General features: G+C 43.9%; 1 protein-coding gene and 1 long non-coding RNA gene across 10 annotated transcripts in view; one reads left to right on the top strand and one right to left on the bottom strand.

The window, feature by feature from the left end:
* Positions 1-60: 60 nt before the first annotated feature.
* LOC128401949 (uncharacterized) lies at positions 61-19850 on the top strand. Of its 2 annotated transcripts, XR_008327576.1 has the most exons (4): positions 61-304; positions 11208-11323; positions 14256-14350; positions 19745-19850. It is a non-coding gene; the product is annotated as an uncharacterized LOC128401949 (long non-coding RNA). The 2 variants fall into 2 exon arrangements; XR_008327577.1 differs by lacking the exon at positions 11208-11323.
* The window catches only part of RAB11FIP3 (RAB11 family interacting protein 3), a 90844-nt gene continuing 87691 nt past the window's right edge, over positions 17640-20792 (bottom strand). For 4 of the 8 annotated variants that reach the window (XM_053365606.1, XM_053365603.1, XM_053365604.1 and 1 more), the window contains one exon: positions 19576-19927. In XM_053365606.1, the coding sequence (XP_053221581.1) occupies positions 19637-19927 (291 nt within the window). In that variant the 3' untranslated portion in view covers positions 19576-19636. Of the gene's footprint in view, positions 18402-19575; positions 19928-20792 lie in introns of those variants that run through there. The other 4 variants (XM_053365605.1, XM_053365608.1, XM_053365607.1 and 1 more) reach the window with 2 other exon arrangements.

Here is a 20792-nt window from a genome sequence, read left to right as displayed (position 1 = left end):
GCACTACTCACCGCCACTACTACCACCTACCCCGCCTTGGGCGGCCGAGTAACTTTGACCCCCACCCCGCCCGGCTCTCTCCCGCCTCCTCAGGAAACCGTTTCCTTTTTCTCTTTCCTTTTTTTTTTAACCCCCCCTCAGCCCCAAAGCGGAGGCAGCCAGCTATAACAACCGCCCCCCCCACGCTCCTCCTCTCAGAGTCCAGAAGCCGGCCCCTTACGCCGATTCCGTAGCGTAGCGACTCACCGAGAAGCGAAGAGCCCGCCCTGCGGAAGCAGCGCCGAAAGCCGTCGTGAATACGAAGGTGAGGGACTACAAGCCCCAGAGGGCCTGGCGGGAGGCGGGAAAACGGATGTGGTAGCCCTCGGTGGTGAGGGAGGCTCGCTTCGGGAGTTGTGGTCCTGCAAAGGAGGGAGGTTTTTATTTTTACCTCAGTCAGGAAGGGGTTGAGAAAGAGCGCGTATATGCTGATTAAAGGCGAAAGGGAGGCGAGCTGTTTTTGAGGTCGCGATGTCCTGACAGGAGTGTTACCCAGGCCTGGAAAGAAAACATAGGGTTTTGACTACAACTCCCAGGATCCTCTGCGCCTCCCCCCCCAGCCTGGCAGCTGTGCGGCAGCGGCGGCTCACCTGGGGCTCAGCTGGTGGGCGGGGCTAAGCGTGATGCAAAGCTATGCGCTGCCCCAGGCAGCTCTCCCGTACCTTTTATGTGCGCTTTATGCGGTCTTCGGTAGCTGCAGCCGCCCACCGCCATCGGGAAATAAAAAGCACCCAAAAAGCTCATTGGAAAAAGCAGTGCCGGAACGACGACGCGTCAGTTGAAGGCGCTACTCGCACAGGCACGGGCAACTTGTAAAAGCAAAACAATGGCAATAGGAATTGAGAACTAGGATCTGATTTTCCCCCACCTCAGCAATAGCACTTTACATCCAAAGCTACGCACATCTAAGCAATAAATAATCAAGAGCCCACCTACAATCAGAGGTGCCAGTTTTTTATTTATTTAAAAGTACTTCTAAAGCACTTAACTAAAAAAAAAAAAAAAGGCTTCAGCAGAGTCACCCTTGTTTCAATGACACTTTAACATACTGAAGCCAAGAACTTGAGGATTCAACCCTGAGCACGAGTACTCCAGACTACAATATTTTGATGCAGGACCCACTTGAAAAGTACAGTTTGAAAATACATTGACCTTGAAATCAAAGGAGTGCTCTCAGATTCAATTACCTGCAGTTTTCAATATCAAATGGAAAACACATAGCAGCTTCCTTTTCAGAAGCTAGCTGTTATCTACTGGCCATTTTAAGTTTACCCATTAGCAATTTGGCTCTTCAAAGCTTTTCTCTGCCTATGGCAGTTCCAAGCAAGAACTTGGGCCTGCACAACTGAGGAAGTCAGCACAGATGTTTGTGAGGTATCTTCATTAGAGATGGGCTTACCCTCATTACCTATGGAGGTGTAAGGACTCTAGATATGTGTAATTTGTACACAAGTACAAGTATGTTTGTTTGTTTGTTTGTTCAGTCATCCTGAGAATAAAACACTGGGCCCAGAAAGCAATAGTCAACGTTAAGACCTCACATTCAGGATCTGCACGTGAAACTTATGACAATGCAGTTCTAGAGTCTCTTTTCACCTCAGTGAAAAGATTTAGTCCCAAATACCTTTTGGGAGGAAATCAAAAGTATCATGGTTGCTCTTCTATGCCTTCATTTGCCTACAAAACAGAACATTTAGGAGTTCTCCCTTCCTCCAGAACCTTAACATGCACTCCTTGGGTTTTCTTCAACCTCCTTTCCCTGTCTCTCCTGCCCTTTATCTTTGCCTCCTCTCCATGTTCTTTATTTTCTCTGGTTTAAGGGAACATAAGCCTTTTGTTCCCCTTTCAAGACACTTTTTTCACAATTTAGGAGGGTTGAAACAGACTGCTGTTTGGGGAACCATAGTATATGTGGCTCAAGGGAATTTAAAAAGACTTACCTACCCTACACAGCCTTTGCTTGGGAACAAAAATGACCCTCAACTTGTATGAAAACAGACTACCCAACCATAATTAATGCATAAGGGCCCTGAGAACCTTGGTAACCAATCTGATCTCTGAGCTCCCAGATCACCATGAGCACTTGAGAAGGTCTTTCTATATTTTTCTCACACCGTTTCCCCCTGTGGTATCCTGTCCTTTAAAGGATACCTGGTTTCTCTTGTCCTTCATCATGCCTAGGCAGAGAGGTCACATCTCCCCTCCCTTGGATTATAATAGTTAAGTTGCTGAAAACTTGTGGTTTCACAAAGAAACTGAACTGCTGTGGCAGTAATAAACACTTTGATAGCCACCATCTCCTTGCCATGGACACTTTCATTGCTTAATCCTTCATATGCCCAATAGCTGGGCTATGTGCAGCTCGTGAGATTGGCTGCTTGGAGCCCCTTGTCAGTCGGAGGCCACCTGGGTAAAGAGCACTTAAAAATGGGACACCAACGTCCCTTTGTCCCTCCTCAGCCATCCAAGAAGATGCTAAGTTGCTCATGAGCAGACTATAAGCCTGCATGAGTAAAGTAATTGGGTAAATGTAAAGGTAAGGGACCCCTGACCATTAGGTCCAGTCGTGGCCGACTCTGGGGTTGCGGCGCTCATCTCGCTTTATTGGCCGAGGAAGCCGGCGTTTGTCTGCAGACAGCTTCCGGGTCATGTGGCCAGCATGACTAAGCCGCTTCTGGCAAACCAGAGCAGCGCACGGAAACACCGTTTACCTTCCTGCCGGAGCGGTACCTATTTATCTACTTGCACTTTGATGTGCTTTCGAACTGCTAGGTTGACAGGAGCTGAGACCGAGCAACGGGAGCTCACCCCATCACAGGGATTCGAACCGCCCACATTCTGATCGGCAAGTCCTAGGCTCTGTGGTTTAACCCACAGTGCCACCCGCGTCCCTTAAAAAAGTAATTGGGTAAGTGGGTAGGTGCATTTTAAATGTTTATTTTTTCAGTATGTTATTCTGCCTTTGTGCTTTTACTCTCATAAGCCAAATTTTTAATAAACTCTCTGAAAATTGGCTGCTGGGGACTTGGTGTATGTTTGAGCTCACCTCACTGTTCCCAAATCTCTTTGGTATTTGTGTCTAGGGAAAATATGAGGAAAGCAAGCTGTTCTGATGTTGATGCTACAATTGCTCCGTATGCATAAGTTCTCACACCCAGCACTTAAGCAAATAATAGATTACTCGTGTTTACCGGTATGTGTCAGAATAATGCATAGGAGACATACCCCCCCCCCGATTTCTGTAAATTCTAGGGATTATACTAGCATAAAACATATGAATTCAAAATCTCAAGAAATACAGTCTTTTTAAAACCCCACTTTTATTTTTTTTAACCACACAAAGGTATATTGCACGAAAGCATAGTAGACAATTATATAATGACATAACCTGATGGTTTCCTAAAGAGACAGTCAGAGCAAAATACACAGAGAATAAAAAGAGCTTAGAAGAACTATCAGGATATGCTTGGATGCTTACAAATGATTTTCTCTATCAACGAGGGAGTTCTGTGAAAAAACCTGCTTGCTACCTAAATTTCTCCTATATTTATATTAGTTTGTGGTAGGTTTGTATGTGATATCTTGCACAAAGCTTCTAGCTGCTCACAGTTGTATCAGAAAGCCTCAATCTTGATCAGGGAATTTTATGTTTCCAGTACCGTTCTTGTTTTAATCTCCAAAGTAAGATTGTCAAGGTGGGCAAAAGTTCAATCTTGTTTACAGTGACAGACCAACAACCAGGTAAAAGACCGTGAAAGGTTAAAAGAGGACAAAGGCATCTACTGGAATGATGTCCTTGAAGCTGCATTCCAGAGAAGAACAGGCACAGGTTGAGTGCTCCAGCATCACCCTAATCATTCATAGCCTTGAGCATCTGCTCCTGTCTCAAGGTCAGAGGAGGAGCTGGTGGTACTGGTACCTAATAGTTGGAGACATAAGCTAGTTCTGTTTCTAGTTAGGGAGGTAGTGGAAAAGGCAGTATCTGTAATCTTCCTCTGTCCCTCCCTCTCCCTCTGCATTCTACCTGACTTTCTGCCCTACCCCTTGTGGCCCAAACTCGGCCACTGGCATTTTAAGTTTGTTCCATTGTGTCTAGGCCTGCCAGATCCCTAGTACCCTCCCCTCTTATTATTTAGGAACAGCAGTTTCTCCTGCCTCTTTACAACTAATCAGTGCACATGGCACATGCAACATTGATGCAACCTGTGAAGTGGTAGGAAAAGCAGGATTTGCCTCATCAGTAACATTGTGGACCCCCTTCCTAGAATATTCAGATAATGTTTACAAGAAAAATGTTTTAATTGTTTTACTTCAGGAGGTGTATGCCGGGGGGAGGGGGCGAGAGAGATTGTTGGCAGCAGTGCTCCTACTTGTTTCCATTTTCCAAATCAATAAATGGAAAGGGCATGTGGATGACTGGCAGGCACTTGGCATATTTTTAAATGATGTTAAAATGTTATTGAATGTCATTACAATGAATTCAACATCTATATTTAAGGTATTAGATGCCTTGTATTAATTTTTTTAGGTAAAGGTAAAGATACCCCTGCCCGTTCGGGCCAGTCTTGCCAGACTCTAGGGTTGTGCGCTCATCTCACTCTATAGGCCGGGAGCCAGCACTGTCCACAGACACTTCCGGGTCACGTGGCCAGCGTGACAAGCTGCATCTGGCGAGCCAGCGCAGCACACGGAACGCCGTTTACCTTCCCGCTGCTAAGCGGTCCCTATTTATCTACTTGCACCCGGAGGTGCTTTTGAACTGCTAGGTTGGCAGGCGCTGGGACCGAACGACGGGAGCGCACCCCGCCGCGGGGATTCAAACCGCCGACCATGCGATCGGCAAGTCCTAGGGGCTGAGGTTTTACCCACAGCACCACACGCTTCCCATTAATTTCTTTACTGACTTGCTTTAACTTACAAGTCTTCCCACTCTGCTGATGAATCCTTAGCCCTCACCACTTCCCAACATTATTATCTCTGCTGGTTAGCTACCTCAAACAATGAACTGGAAAGACACTCAGCTAAGGCTTTAGATTGTTAATCACATTGATCAACCAGCTAAGCTAGCTCCAGCAGTTACCAAAGAGGTTGAGTTCACAGGTCTGTCGGAACAGGAAGGAGAAAAAGAAAAGCTGTTAGCTTCTTTCCTCTTCATCTATTACAGCAGTAGCATAAGAAAAGAAATATTGCAGGTACTGTCAGTTTTTGACTTGTAGCCCCACCCTTCCTCCTGGCCACACTCATTTGTCACCATTGCCATTTCCTGGTTATGCCTCTCATTTAAATAAACAAGATACATTGTCATCATAAATAGCAAAGCAGGCCTGTGGCCCTCCAGAGGTTGTTCATTTCCCGTCAGCTCTAACCACGATAGCCAATGATCTGGGATGATGGATGTTGTACCCATTCAACATATGGAGGGCTAGAGGTCCCCCATACCTATGATAAAGTACATACCTCAGAGGATGTACACTGGCCTTCACCAGCCTGGGAGCATCTCTGTCCAAGAGCAGCCACAGCTGGGGTACCAGCTGTAACTAGTAAAGGGCACTCCTAACAAGTGAATCCATCTGAGCCACAAGTGGAAAAGATAGATCCAGGAGATGGAATTGGGTTAGGAAAGGATGCAGTGTAAAGTTAGAAGTAGGGTCTCCTGCAAATTCTCTCTGTCTCTCTGTCTCTCTGTCTCTCTCTCTCTCTCTGTCTCTCTCTCTCTCTCTCTCTGTGTGTGTGTGTGTGTGTGTGTGTGAGAGAGAGAGAGAGAGAGAGAGAGAGAGGGAGTTTAAATCAAGCAGTAATTCAAACTCTCCTCACAACATGCTGAGAAAAGCAGCCAAGGCCTTTTTGACATCTTCATTTCATAGCTTATGGTGCTGGTACTTTCCCTACCTGACTGTTGCACAACTTTGTGCTTGCACTCTGTACCTTGCCGCCTTCGCTCACCATCATTAGTGGTGGTTTCACAATGCAGCACTGGTTTCTTCACCTAGCCCAGGGCAATCTTTCAGTGCTCTTTGACCCAGAGGTAATTAGATAAATATGACAATTAAACATTTGCACTGTGAATGTGTTTTAGGTGACAAGTGCAGTTAGAGGGTGGAAAAAATTAGTGACCTTTAACCCAAGGTGTGCAGTACTTCTCCCCAATCCATTTTTCCAAGCTGGAGGGTGTTGTTCGGCTTAGCATCAAGCCTCTACAACAAAAGCCCACCTAAGGAAATGGCCACCTCAGCTTCAGAGTAACTGGAGTCCTGCAGTCTGAGACAATTTTAATCAATAAGTGTTGTTTTTAAAATGCTAACCTTTCTATTTAATAAGGAAGAGAGTTTCCCCTGTGAATTTCATATAATATGATTTGGGGGCTGCATCCACTGCTAGTCCTACCCAGAGTAGATCCACTAAAAATAATGGTGATGGCTAACTTAGGTTATTAATTTCAACAGGTGCGCTCTGAGTAGAACCTCCTTGGATACAACACTCATTATTTATATAGTGCAATCAATGTGTATAGTGCAGGAAAATAGGTCTCTGCCTGGAGGAGCATGCAGTCTAAAATTTATCACTCACTCGAACATATTTTGCTGCTCACGGGGGAAGAAACAGCAGTAGTTATGGACAGAAAGCCACAGACACTTTTGAAGCAGCCAGTGTGAAAAATTTGGTCACACAAATTTCCAAATGCTTCAATGGCCAAAATATCTGCTTCAGGAGGAGGCACACTGGTTAGGCAGCTTTACAACAAACACTGTTACATAAATATTATTCATGTGAACATTTTATTATGACCACAGCACTGGGGTTTCCTTGACACATCCAGTACAAGGAAGCCTGCTCAAAGACTCCTACAAATCAAGATGGTATCAGTACCTCGAAAAAAAGATTGAATCTTTAGGCATCGAGCTGGAGCCCCTGTACAATTCTAATGAGCAATATATTTTCCATAATATCCTAACTAGACTAAAGGATGTCGAGAGGCAAAATATTATGGCAGCTGTAAACAAAATTTGTTCGCCCATATTCTATGATTTAAATATCTTAGATAGCAGAGCCAATTACGTCACCAAATTAATAATTCCAGCCCAACGTAGGGCTTTTATGCTGGCCCGTTTGAATGTTTTTCCCTCAGCATTTGTCAGGGGAAGATATCAAAACATCCCTAGAAATAAAAGATTCTGCAGATGTTCTATGAATGTCCCGGACACGGTAGAGCACATTCTCTTTCAGTGCCCATTGTACAGTACGCTCCGTCAACGCGTGCTGTCCCCTCTTCTGGGTGGTCTGGAGCCCCAACAAGGTGAATGTGTGGGATTCTGCCTATCCGACGTTGACCAAAGGGTAACGGCGGGGGTAGCCGAGTTTTTGGTAGCAGTCCTCCAAGGAGCAGGTTAACAAGGAAAACCACTGATTTTATATGTATATATATATATATGTATGTAGCCAACTGCTGCCTTTCTGTTTATATCTCAAGGCTTTTATATGTTTCTTTCTCTTTTATCGTTTTATTTGTATAATGCCTAATAAAGGTTTGAATAAGTAAGTACAAGGAAGCCTGATCCCTTTCCTTGAAATCTCAGTCATCAAGTCACAGAAACTCATTCATCATTGCCCTTCCTTAGTCATCCACATCCTCCTCCATTTGTGCCTTCCTGCTCTCAACCTAGAGAAGAACAGGAATGTGCAGCAATAAGGCATGACGGTGCCAGCATCCTCACTCCCCACAATTCCTGGCTCAGTCATGCATTGATTCTATTTACTGTGTTTCATGCTTCCCACCTGGCCACTTCCCCAAAGAACCAAAACTTCAGGGGGCAGTTCTTACTGGGTCAGCTTCCTTCTTCAGAAGAAGTACAAAAACCTTGTAATATTTTTAAAGAACATCCTACTGCTTATGTTCATTTAACTAAGCTGAGCACCAAAAAAATAGCCAAGCAAAGCTAGTCTTTAAAGTGGAGAGACGGAAAGAAGAGGTGATGTAAGGATAGTGGAGAAGGCATTATTGGTGAAGCTAACAGGTTTTGATTATGAGGGATACAGGAGGATGAGGAGATGGCTTTGCGATCAAATTGTGATTTCAAGGCCATCAGACTTTTTTGTCCCATGCTGGGTTTGCAGCGCTGCTTTTGGCATGCATGGTACCAGTGTTCAGGTTGGGAATGTATCCGAACAGCCATGACTCAGCAGCTTACCTCAGGATGGGAGAGAAGTTCAATTCACTTTACATTTAAAGCAGAATCTGTCAAATTCACACTTTCCAAAGCACAGTTTCCCTTAAAATTCATATATCTCTGAATTTTGTGATGCAATTCTCCAACCAAAGGAGGTTTACAAAAATCCATACTTTAGGAGAAAGTGTGCCAGTGTGGTGTAGTGGTTAAGAGTGGTAGTCTCGTAATCTGGGGAACCGGGTTCGCGTCTCCGCTCCTCCACATGCAGCTGCTGGGTGACCTTGGGCCAGTCACACTTCTTTGAAGTCTCTCAGCCCCACTCACCTCACAGAGTGTTTGTTGTGGGGGAGGAAGGGAAAGGAGAGTGTTAGCCACTTTGAGACTCCTGAAGGGGAGTGAAAGGCGGGATATCAAATCCAAACTCTTCTTCTTCTTCTTATGTTCTTATTATAATGGAGCTTTTCTTATAATATGGAAGAAAATGTACAACTTGCAATTATTAAAGAGAAGCTACCATTAATTGTTAGAAATGACATTCATCTTTCATGTTTTCTTTTCAATTCTGTTACAGTTAAACATAACAGAATCAAAATAGTCTGTACAAGATGAACAGGTGTGCCCTTAATTCTGAGCATTTTTAATACCAATAAAAACAAATTAAAATGTGGAGTTCAACCCCTTCTCCCATCCCATTTAGAAAAGACTACTGGCCTCAGGTAGGATGCATTCAAGAAAAACAGGATACAGTGTTCAAACTCTTTGGAATAGCATTAGTTGGATTTCTACCCTGTCTTTGAATCTAAAATGATCCCCAAGGGCCCCTTACATAGAATAAGAACAGCTCTTCTGGATCAGGCAAAAGGCCTATCAAGTCAAACATATTGTTTCTCATAGGAGCAAACCAAATGCTATTCAGTTATTGGAAACTCACAAGCAGAACACCCTCCACAAATTCTTCTAATCTTTTAAAGCTGTATAAGTTCATGGCTACCACTGTTTCTTTGAGCACGTAGTTTAATAATGGGATTTGTAGCTGCATCTACCACTCCTCCATTTCGGGGAGGGGTGGCTTTTCTCTATCTACTTTCGCCACACCATGCATAATTTAATATCATGTCTCTCCTTACTTTTCTCTCCCCAAGCTTAAAAAAGCCTCAAACACAGTAGCTTTTTCTTGTGGGGAAGTTGCTCCAGCCCACTAATTATTTGGGTAGTTCTTTTCTGCATCTTTTCCAGCCCTGTAATATCCTTTTTTGAGGTGAAGCAGCCAAGTATTCCACAGTGTGGTCACACCCCAGATTTGTATGAAGGTATTATGCTATTAGCAGCTTTATCTGAGATTCCTTTCCCAACTATCCTCTACAAGGAATATGCAGTTTTCACAGGAGCTGCATATTCGGTCAAAGTTTCCATAAATCTTCCTTATTTTGAGTGTTCTGATTAGTTGCCAACAAAAAACTAAAAAAAGAAATTTTCCATAAATCTATCTACAACAGTCTCAATATCTCATTCCTGTTTAGTCACTGCCAGCTCAGACCCTGTGTGTGTGTGTGTGTGTGTGTGTGTGTGTGTGTGTGCATCCGTGTATCCGTATCCAGTGTGTCCCCAGTATGCATCACCTTTGTGAGATAAAATGAAATTTGGGGCTTCTTCCATCTACTCAGGCACACAGGCACTGCTTTGTGATCAGTTTCCTCCTTTCCCCCAAAACCAGTCAATTCTCTTTAGGTTCTTGTGGCCATTCTTACCCCATTCATCCCATTTCACTCTGGCAACTGAGTTATGTGTCTCTGTTTGCATGCGCCTTAACTCCCACCCAGGTCTGTACCCCTAAGTACAGTATACATCCTGTTATACATACATGACTTCTTATTAAATGCATGCATTTACAATATAGATTCAATTATTTCATTCTGTTTACAGGCTCAGAAGAATTCCCATCGAGGTAGAGGTTAGCCTGAGCTTCTGTTCTGTGCCAAAATAAATATTTAAAATGGGTGTGTGACACTGCCCCAGCATTGCTGCTGCTGTCAGTTAAGCTCCCCTACACTTAATAACACATTCTATAACAGAACACTCTTTAGTTTGCTTAAACAAAAAATAGCAGGTGGTGTTGAAAACAGGTCTCCTTTCACACCACATTGCTGGACCTCATCATTGTCCAGAATGTTTATCCATTTAATTTGAAACTTGCTACAATATAGTAACAACGTTAACAGGTTGTGGAAGTACCCTTATGAAGAAGTTGCAGTAAAGAGTGAAAAATCAGATTAGAAATTCAGCTTTATATGGTCTCAAATGCTGCTCACATTCTTTAGATATCTCCAAATCCAAACACCAATAAACCTATACATTCAAACTTGTGAATTTTGTAAGTTTAGATTTGTACATGAAACACAAGACTTGCTATATTTTTGAGTCATAAATGACTCCAAAAGGGTATACCATATGTGAAGCTTTCCCAACCAGTATCACTTCATATATTCTGCAATAAAATATGTCAATTGTTTTATAGTGTTTCAACACATTGCAACTTTTCAAAAATAAAAAGGGTTTCAAGAGTACAAAATGGAGTAGCTTTACCTACAGTATAGGAATCTGTAGTCCAAATATCACAGAATATGACTTTATGGTAAAAGGCATGTTTCCAGTACCTGTACAGAGTATCTTATTTCTAACCATTGGGACAAACCATATATTTGCTGGGCAGGTGCTGCTTATGGTTTTGCTTACTTTGGAGACAAATGCCTGGCAAACAATTTCATGGAGCGCTTGTATCAGTTGCACTGGGGGTATGAGCACTTAAATGAGCTTAAGCCTTTCCAATGCCTCACTTATTTTAAATGAATAATTTACTGAAGGGAGAAGAGGGAGACATGATTACTTCCAAAGACCAGAATTAAAAGGCAGCCTCGCAGCTTACCACCTTGTCATAGATTCACCCTCCTGTCAACCTTCATTCTCAAGGCAGCTTCTTACATCTCATTTTCTCATAAACACCAGGTTTGCAAGTCACAGGGGAAATGCAAGCCCTAATGAAGAGCTGTGGACAGTGCCAGAGCAACCTGGAAAACAGACAGGACTTGGGGGCGGGGACCAATGGAAGCCAAGAAATCCAGGTCAGGAAAGAAAAGTCAGCCAGCCGATCCTTGCAGAATCAGCCGTCTGACCAAATTAATATCATGGAAGTTTGCCAAAGGCTGAAGGGGAGATGGGACGTCTAACCACTGCCTCCAGTGAGCAAGCAGCAAAGGCTCCTGGTGTTCCACAAAGGAGGGTTGCCGTACAAACAGGAGGGTCGGTGTTTTCACGCTGCTGACATAAGAGCTGAAGCTTCTAAGCTGATACCCAAACTTTTGAAAATCAAGATAAGAATGGCCTTCTGGCATCCGTCTGTCATGAGACAACAGAAGAATGTGCCTTCAGGGATAAAGCCAAACTATTGGAGAGTTACAGTGCCTGCTGTGGCCGTAGTGACCGCTATGGGAGAGACCTGTTTCATGGCAGCCGGGGCAAATGAAGGCCTCTTGTTGTTCTGAGGCATGTGTACCATGTTGTTTCTTCTCTTCGCTCCTGCCAGCTGTCATCCCTCCCCTGGTCATGGTCTTGCTGTGTATGTTAGACACAGGTGAACATAGACAGTGCCAAGCATGGTAAATAAGTATGCTTAACACAAAAGTTGAGCCAGAGTAAGACCCCACTCCGGTGTCCTGTTCCACGGGAGCTTGAAACTCACTGGAGAAGTGATCAGGGTAGACAAGAACAGGACCTTGGACAGCTCCAAGGGGTCCTGCTAAGGCAGCTCTAGGCGATGTTGCCTCATTTGTTTATTTTTTTTAAAAAAACTCATTTGTTTATTTTCACCACATGGGTCTCAAAGCAGCTCACAACAATAAATATACAATATGCAGAATTTAAAACAAACCTGCAAAATTTAAAAAGTCAAGAATTTAAAATCTCTCTCTTTTTTAAAGTAAAACATCTGAGGACTCAAGAGGGCAAAGGACTCTTGAAATGTAAGTTTTGACCAGACATCTGAAACTCAGTAGGGCCGGTGCCTGTCTTCTTGTAGGAGGGGCTTCCATAGGCCCACAACACTGAATGTGTGACGTGACTTGGGTACGAGTCATGCTTCTGGCCCATAGGCAACCACTAATGGTGCTCAGGGATCAACCTGGGGTGTACAGAGTAAGACAGTCCTTAAATGACCCTAGGCCTAAGTTGTGCAGGGCTTTGCACACTAGTACCTTGAAACTGGCCCACTTGCAGACAGGAAGTCAGTTCAGTTCTTTTAACATCAGCCTTATGCAGGCTATCCAGACCTGGAGTGTGGTGGGCTCCCTGGAGAAGCTTGTCTGTGTCTCTGAGTCAGAGGAAGATAATACGGTTGGTCTCAGCTGGAAGGGGCCCGAATAAGGTACGCCCAAGGAAATAGCCTGAACCTTATCTTATTCCTCTGCTCTACACATTGCAAGGAGCCAGGGTCATTGGTCATCTATCTCTTGCCCCATTCTGCCACCAATGTTTAAGTAAATTCTTTTCCCTTCACTGTGAGAGCTTAAGAACATAAGCAGAGCCCTGCTGGATCAGGCCAGTGGCCCCTGTAGTCCAGCATCCTGTTCTCACAGTGGCTAAGCAGATGCCCATGGCAGGCCCGCAACCAGGACCCAAGTACCACACCACTCTCCGCTCCTGTGGTTTCTGGTATTAAGATTAAAATGTATTTATCTGCATAGGCCTTTGCAAGCAAGCATGAGGGAACTGCTGCTTCGTTGCTGCTATGAACTAAGCATTTTGTTTATATGTTTGTGAGATTTTACTGTAGATCATTTCGGGTGATAGTAAGTTGCCTCGAGGGTCTGTCTTGGCAGACAGGCAGAGTAGAAATGCTTTAAATAAATAAGAACTAAAACAGGGATAGGACAATGTTTCAAGGGCAACCATGACTGAGAGGTTTCTTTATTTAAAAGTGAAGTGGTTTGCTCCACAGGGTCCAAAGACACAGAAGTAGAAGTCATTTTGGGAATTTGGAGAACCAACATGATGTAGTGCTTAGCGTGTCAGACTAGGACCTGGCAGTCATTAACAGTCATCAACGGGTTTACCACACCTATCAGCCAATCACCCATTCCCACCACCCTTCTGAGTAATACCCCTCCCCTCCCTCTCACTATATATAAAGGTCTGGTGGCTTCTGTTTCAGTGTATCTGAAGAAGTGTGCATGCACACGAAAGCTCATACCAAGAACAAACTTAGTTGGTCTCTAAGGTGCCCCAATATATGAAACGGGTGATAAGAAAAACCCTGCCAATTATAGACCCATTAGTTTGTTAGATGTAGCCTCTAAACTATATGCCAGGCTCCTTCTTGGGAGACTGGAAGAATGGGCAGATACAAAAAGGTGGTATCTGAAGTCCAGGCAGGTTTCCAAAGAGGGAAATCCACATTGGACCAGTGCTTTGTGATGAACTTTCTGCTATGTAAATATGTCCATAATTTGAAGCAAAAATTATATGTCACTTTTATCGATCTAAGGTGCTACTGGACTATTAGATAGATAGATAGATAGATATAGATATAGATATAGATATAGATATAGATATAGATATAGATATAGATATAGATATAGATATATAGATATAGATATAGATATAGATAGATAGATATCTACTGTGTCAGACCAACATGGCTACCTACCTGAATCCAGGACCTGGGAAATCAGAGTTCAAATCTCCACACAGACATTAAGCTCACTGTGTTACCTTGAGCCAGTCACTGCCTCTCAGCCTAACCTACCTCACAGGATTGCTGTGGAGACTAAATGAGAAGGCAGAGAACCACATTGACCACCTTGAGCTCCTTGGATAAAGTGGGATATAAACAAACAAACAAATAATAAGAGATTCACAGTCAATCTATATAAAATGCTCAGTTCTTAAAACTGTCACAACCAAACAAGGCCCAGGAAGAGGCTATGCAAATAGGAGTAATCTCAGTTTTCAGGTGTCCAAGGTCACTATGGTTAGGTGAGCATGTGTTCTACTTTACAGAGGCTGTCCAGTTAAGGACAAAGAACCAAAAAGGGGGAGAACCAGGGAGGAGGAGGACTGAAGTTGCCCATCAGCCATGAGCACCTGGACAGCAGGTAAGGAGGCACACAGGTCACTTGCTGTTTGTCTTCTCCAGTACGGTAAGAAGTAGTCTCTTTCTGGATAATTAAATACAGTGATTATTTCTAAATGTGCATCTGTAACATAAAATAGGACATGTTATGTTTGGCAATGCACAAGTGGCCACTCTCCATCAAGGGCAGGGGGCAGATGAAGCCCAGTAGTGTCACTAGATGCACCACTTTGCCACACACTTTGATAGGGAACATGAAAGGCAGCACTAGGAAACACTGGTAAGGTGCATGCAAAATTTACCTCCACCACCACCTCTTGCTGGCCCAGCACTTACTGTCAGCAACTCAACTGAGGAGTTCCTCCCCCCCCCCCGCCTTCTCCCATACATTCTGCAGTGAGCTAGCAATCAAATTCCCGCAGCTCTTTGATGCCATCTAGTGGCAGAACAAGAGAAGTGTCATCAGCCTTGCATAATTGTCTATGAGGTTAATATCTTTTTTAACATGAGTTTTCAAATCACTTCTAGGAACTTATGTTAAGCCTCTGTTAATACCTTAGGGAAGTGTGCCTGTTGTGTGAATATGCTCAATACTGGAGAAACCATAAAATATCCCCACCAAATGTACAAAATTCTCTACATGAAGAACTTGCTCATGTGTGTGTATATATATCTCAACATCTTGGCTTGAATGCAGATGAATGTATCAGAATGAATCACCCCGTGTAGCGATGTGTGTTTTATTATAATCACATACAAATGCACATGTGGCACTTCCAGGGGCATGTTTGACTAACAATGGCAGATAACCTCTGGTTAATATCCTGGGTGCAGCTTCATGGGGCCAAATTCTGCAAAGCCCACATGAAGACTCACCCAAATAGCCTGATGCTCCCAGTCAACTCCCATTCCCATTACAGGTAGGCTGTGGCTCCTGCCTCTGCACCAGGAGTCCCCCCCCACCTCTTATTATTTCCATATTTCCCTGGTGCATTGCAACACAAAAGAGAACAAAAACTGAGACAGAGAGAGACTGGTCTCCAGCAAAGAGACGGTAACAGCTTTTAATCAGACAAGAGTCAGTACACCCGTTAAGACAAATACTGTTCGCCTCTTTCTGGAAGTTCCTTCACATACCAGCAGGGAAGAACAGGTTTCCTCAGGAAATTAAAGCAGTGTGCAAGCCAGTGCTTCACTTTTGTTGGTTTATTATTATAATTTTCCCCCTCCTGTGACTATTTACATTACAGTACCTCTTTGTGATCAACCGGGAGGGCTGGGAGAGGAGTGTGTGTGTGTGTTATCGTGGGCATAGATGCCCAAGTCAAGAAAGGCAGATCTGCTTATTTATAGATTTGTACATTATACATATATATATGTGCGTGTGTGTGTGCATGTGTGTGTGTATACACAGATACATTGCTCTCTTTTTTTGAAGTATTAAAAAATTGATCAGCCATCAATCTATAAAAAATACCTAACTCTACAAGGTAGAAAAAGAAAAGCCTTCCTTCTCCAAGTATACACTGATTTACACCCAAGAGTCCACTGGAAATGTACAATACGCGGATTCTTTCTCCAGATTTCAGGGGTGGTTGAGTGGGCACAGCAAGGGGATAAATGTGAAGGTGGGTGTTTGAGCTCAAAGAATCGCTGTCCAGGTGGAGAAGCAAACACTCCCACATTTTTTGTCCCTGTGTTCCTCACCCCCCCACTTGATCTAGCTAGAAATTATAGAGCATGAATCCACTGATTATAATAATACAAAAAAATAGTTCCACATAATCTGGCCATGGTGCCGCAATTCATCCTGGGAACCTGGTAAATGCAATTGAGCTCAATAGGAGCAAAACCCAGTGACCTTGGATTGGGGTGCTCACTTTGGTGCATTTTTGATTTTAGAAAAAAACAGAATAGGATTGTTGCTTTCCCTGTACATCAGGGGTTGAGAACAAACACTTTATGCTTTCCAGGAGGAAGGAGATATGTCAGCTTTCACTGCCCACTTCTGCTCTCCATGAGAGCCAGTTGCTTAGATGGCTCAGGCAAGTATGTGGGGTACTGCTACATACCTTGTGCCTAAATGCGTGTGCTTTAAGAGAGGGCGGGGAGATCTAAGAGAGAGAGGGAGAGAGAAGGCACCCAGAAAAAGCTCAGAACTCTCAGCTCCATCCCAGAACGAAACCTTCACTGGGAGTCCCAGGCACTGGCTAATCAGTGCCCCTTCTTAGGGGGTCCTGAATGTTATCTATGTACAAAGCAGCAGGATCCATCAACAACAGATTTACGCTCCACCTTCCCTGTTCCCTAGTTGTGCCATTAAAAAGAGAAACCCCAAAGCAAAACATGATTTAAAACCAACCCCCAGGGCCAGATTTTAAAATATATATATATATATAGAAGAACACCTTAACCTTCTGGTTCTGTGGAGACAGCATACCTTTTAGGTATGGGAAAAACCAACCTTTTCCTATAAAATTTGGGATGGGGAGGTGGGCAACATACGTTTTTTCTTCCAACTGGGCTTAGAGAGAAGGAGAAGGGAAGAAGGAAAAGAGGATTAAGTTGCAACACATCCATCTCTCTCATCCTGTCCCAAAGGGTATGCAAAATGAAGCAAACAACCCAAAATCCTGCCAGCTTTAACCATTTTAGATTTGACTCTTGGTATGGATATGATGGCAAAAGCTTCATTTCTGGTTAATGGAACATTCTGTGCAGCAAGACATGGTTATGTCAGCAGCTGAACAGCTTGCTTCTCTGTCTGAAGTATCTTAAATCTCCTCTCTCCTCCTCCCGCAAAAAAAAGTTGGGATAGAACAGTCACCATTCCTGTCTTAAAGTGACCAAACTGCTGCGAAAATAAAAGGATAAGATAAAGGTGTGCAGTGAAGGTGAAGGGATGTGGCGGCGGCTGCTGCACCTGAGGGGGAAAATAGCTCTGCCTCCAGTGCTGAAGTATCATCAGCTGAGCATCCCCCCTCCCCGGTGCCTCCAGCAGACCAACCACATCACCTGGTGGGCAGCTGGCCTGCAGAATAGCCATCAGCTGCGACTAGGTCTTCAAGCAGAGAGGGTGTCAGTGGGCAATTTTTTAAAACTATAATGCCAGAAAGCCCCTCTCCTGTTTCCCCACCTGCCAGAACCTGTTCACCTCCCTGCAACCTCTGATAGGAAACAAGCCAGCTATGTTTTCTTTAAGGCAGTTTGCCAAACAAAAGGGGTCGGGGATCACACAAACTACAAGCAAGCCCCCTCCCTCAAATATTTTGATGGGGAATGCTTCTGCAAGCTAGAGAGACTAAAAGGGCCCTTTTCTCCCCTTCCACTGGTTCAATGATAAAAGTCATCCACGTGTCTTGTGGCCTTGACCCCTCTTGGAGGGTGCCCACAGCTTCAAGAAGGGAGATGCTGCAGAGTGCAACTGATGTGTCTCCCAGTGAGTTTTCAGGAAGGATGGGGTGGGCAAGGCAAGGGAGGGAGGGAGGCAGTGGAGAACTTCTCTTCTTCTTCATCTCCCCTGTGATGGCTGCTGCGGGACAAGAGAGATTTGGACCTCTTTTCTCTCCCCTTGTGCAGGGCAGGGTTGTAAGCTTACAGGAAGAGGGTTTCAAGTTGCAGCCCAGCACGGCAGGCTGCTGGTGTACGTTCCCATTCCCCCACCCCCTTTTCCCACTGTGTTCTGCGCCTTGCATTTTTTCCCTCCAGGTTTCCTTTTGCCCACCCCCACCCAACCCTTGTGAGTCACAAGGGCTCAAAAACACACTGGAGTCAGCGCAGCCAGGCTCAATAGCCGTCTCTCTCTCCCACAAGTCCACCAGGTTCCACCACCTAACCAATTTCATGACGTGAGGCTTCCCGCGCCTTCTTTGCAGAAGAGCCAAGACTTGCCAGCATCTCCTCAAGAGCAGCAAATGCACGGCACCCAAGTGTCACTCAGGACCGCAGTTCTCAGCCTCCTACTTGACCTCCAGGATGGATGGGTTGGTTTCCATGATGGCCACAATGATCCGGTCAATGTAGTCCTGGAGACGGAAATTGATTTCTTCTTGTTTCTGAATCGCCTCCATTAGCTGCGGGGAGGAGGGAGAGAAGGGAAACATGTTACATGAAGGCTATCATTCTGAGTCGGCAAACTCTGGGCTGAACAGCTTGTCCAAAGGCACAGTACAATGATGAACTGCTGCACAGAGGGCCATAGCGCAGTGGTTCGACATCTGCTTTGCATGCAGAAGGTCCCAATCTCCAGCATCTCCAGACAGGGCTGGGAGAGAATCCAGCCTCAAATCCTGGAGAGCCGCTGCCAGTCAACGTAGACACTACTTGGCTAGATGGACTGAGTATAAGGCAGCTTCCTATGTTTCTGTGCAGAAAAAGCTCCCAAATACAAGAGCAGCAAACCATTACCAATAGTCCTTCCTAATGGAATCTCAGTGGAATCAATCCAGAGCTTGTTCTTGCACCTTCGATGGAACATACCAATCACAAAGTAGCAGCTGCCATGTGTCATCTCCCTTCATGCTTCTCAATGTTTCCTTCAGTGGATTTTAAAGCTGGATGACATCTGAAGTTGTATGTTGTCTTAACTGACATCCCTTACAACTAAATATACAGAGTGAGGCCCACCTGCACCCCAATTCTGCATGGTTATTAGGGAAAGATTTTGAAATGAATCCCAGGGTAACTGCTTTATGTACCACTCTAACACTGCCTCTTCCAGAGAGAACTTACATGACTGTTTACTGAACAGTTTTTTTACTAATCAGCTTTCACTCACAAAATACAGCTTCTATATTTTCTGATTTAAGACCCCTTGCAGCAGCTTACAACTCTTAAAATGCATCAATAAAACCATATTTAGAGAGAGAAATAATAATAAAAGCACAAAAATGGCACAAACCCCACCCCCATATACCTATTTTAACATTACAGTGGGTTGTAAGTGACAAGGAGAGTACTGCAGAAGGGTGGTCCACAAATTAAAATTTAAAGATTCTGGTCTAACTTCCATTTTCTCACCAGAATAAATACTTTTCAACTTCCTAAAGGCCAGAAACTTTTGTTTGTTTTTGAGGGGGGAAGAAATACAGTTTCTGTCTCATCAGGATTCATACCTGCCAAGTTCCATGTAGGCACAGCACTTCAGTGCAGCACCAACTGTGAAAACTCAGCATTATGCAGAACACTGTTGAATTTGATTATTTGTTCCAAATTAAAACAGGAGGGGGGGGCTTGCATCTGGCAAACTGATAATTTATAATGTATTTACACTTGGATATGGGGAAAAGATTTAAGTCCTTAGTCTTCCTCAAAAAACCCAAAGTATTGAAAGGTTTGAGTTCTGACTGCAAAATTTTACCACCACACTTTTGATTTCCCTTTCATATGAATTTAATTTCACCTTTACTGCTGACAGGAAAGTGGTACCCAGAGTTTCCCGCAGACCCTCCCACAGTACCTCATCTCTGGAGACGGAGCTGATTTCTGCAGCCAGAGATTCAGAGAAGGAAGCAGAGAAGAGGTTCTTGGCGCCTTGAATACTGAGGTTTATGATCTGCCCATTCAGCTCATCATTCTGTTCCTTCAAGTTTCGGTTATCCTGTTGGCAAAAAGAAACCCAAAATGTTGCAACTGTTACCACTACCAGCTCCTTCCACTATGAACAAATGTGTGAAGCTGCCTTACTGCAGATGCCCACCATCTAGTTCAGAATTCTGACTGACAGTGTTTGTGATACACTTTCATGTAGCCTTTGCAAACCTCACATCCATTCATGCCACAAATTGACAGCACACATAAATATCTTTCAAAACTAAAACATATGTGCAATGAGTTCTATCTAATGCTCCCAGTGCATTGCTTTGCTGGCACAATGGGACTCTTTCTCTCCTCCCCTCGTGCGTCCCACAACCCCTCAGAGCAGATTTTGATGACACATGGGGCGCTGTAGAAGAGAGGACAGGAAGAGAAAGCTGCAAATCTGTTGCACTAGTGCATTGGATACAACCTCATAAACCTCAGCTGAATTAAAAATGATTATAAAATTAATTCAGATGCATGATCATAATTTCCTGGCAGCTGTGACAAATAATGCCACCATATAAGTAATATAAAATTGGTTCTCCAACAACAACCGTGACATGTTTCATCCTGGTAATATAAAATAATGCTTGACAAAAAATATTCCCTTGAGTCTGCAGAATAAATAGCAATCTATATCTTTAATGTAAATGCATTTTAAAATGCATTTTTGATCCTGCAGTGGGATGCCTTATAAAGAAGCTGACCATCTAGATATGCTCTGCAGATATGTGGATGACATTACTTGGCACCTACAATCTGTAAAAGATCCGTAAATGGCAGAAGATCTAAAGTTTAAGAATAATGTGCCATGGAATGATTATTTTAGCATACCACTGGGAGAAGTGTATATGATTAATGAGTGCACAATTGTTCTGCTTAGC

Source organism: Podarcis raffonei, chromosome 14 (genome assembly GCF_027172205.1).
Source record: "Podarcis raffonei isolate rPodRaf1 chromosome 14, rPodRaf1.pri, whole genome shotgun sequence".
Classification (NCBI taxonomy): domain Eukaryota; kingdom Metazoa; phylum Chordata; class Lepidosauria; order Squamata; family Lacertidae; genus Podarcis; species Podarcis raffonei.
The sequence above is the reverse complement of the archived record's forward strand: the minus strand, read 5'-3'. Positions and strand labels throughout refer to the sequence as shown.